A 928-nucleotide genomic window follows, 5' to 3' on the forward strand; every position below is an offset into this window, starting at 1 on the left:
CAGCAGCAGCAGCAGGAGGAGGAGGAGGAGAACGAAGAGGAGCTCGCGGCCGCTTCTCCGGAGGCGACCGCCGACTCCAATGGCGACCATGGCGAAGACGCCAACCCTCACGAGGAGGGCGACGACGACGAGGAGGAGAGCGTGATCATGGTGGACGTGAAGGAGGAGGAGGACGACGACGAGCCGACTCGGCCCGAGTCCCACCACGAGGAGCACGAGGCGGAGGCCACGCGGTCGGTGGACCACCCGGCGGGACTCGAAGAGGAGGTGGTGTCGGCGACCCGTGAAGACGAGGCCCGCGAGGAGCCCCAGGCCGCTGCCACCACCGGCCAAGACAACGAGGCCGACGACCATGCGGAGCTCCGCTCGGGCGAGGCGGCGGGTGCGGAGCTCCAGGACGAGGAGGCGTCCGAGCAGCCGGTCGTGGACCACGACGCCGCCGAAGAGCAGCAGCAGCGCCCGGAGGACGGCGAGGAGGACAAAGCGGTGCAGGTGGCGAGCCACGACGAGGAGCGCCTCCCCGCCTCCGACGAAGTCGCTACTCCGCAGCAGCAGCAGCAGCATGAGGAGGGGGAGGAGGAGGCAGCCGTGGTGGTGCCTGCCCGGCCTGATTCTGACGACGAGGCTCCTCCGGCCACCGCAGCAAGCGAAGAAGAGCACCAGGCAGCGGAGGTGGTGCCCGCGGTGGAGGACGTGGCCTCCGAGGCGGTCGAGCCCGAGGTGCCCAACAAGGAAGCGGCACCAAAGATCAAGGCGGAGCCCAAGGAGGAGGAGGCGCGCGTGGGCGAGGCAGCGAAGAGCGGCCCCGCCGGTGGTGGCGCCTCGTCGCCGCCGACCCCGGATGCGGCCACCAAGCGTGGCAGGAAGGGGCCGAGGGGGAAAGAAGAGGAACAGCAAGCAGCGTGGACCCAACGGGAAGGGCAAGCCA

The 928-nt window shown here is 70.5% G+C and overlaps 1 protein-coding gene across 1 annotated transcript in view; it reads left to right on the forward strand.

Annotated features, from left to right (window-relative positions):
• Nucleotides 1-928, forward strand: part of ACA1_223680 (uncharacterized protein) — a gene marked incomplete at both ends in the record, with an annotated part of 4336 nt that overhangs the window by 3085 nt on the left and 323 nt on the right. Inside the window, one exon of the mRNA XM_004338005.1 lies at nucleotides 16-902. Within this exon, the coding sequence (XP_004338053.1) occupies nucleotides 16-902 (887 nt within the window). The remainder of the gene's footprint in view (nucleotides 1-15; nucleotides 903-928) is intronic.

Source organism: Acanthamoeba castellanii (genome assembly GCF_000313135.1).
Source record: "Acanthamoeba castellanii str. Neff unplaced genomic scaffold scf7180000084760, whole genome shotgun sequence".
Taxonomy (NCBI): Eukaryota; Discosea; order Longamoebia; family Acanthamoebidae; genus Acanthamoeba; species Acanthamoeba castellanii.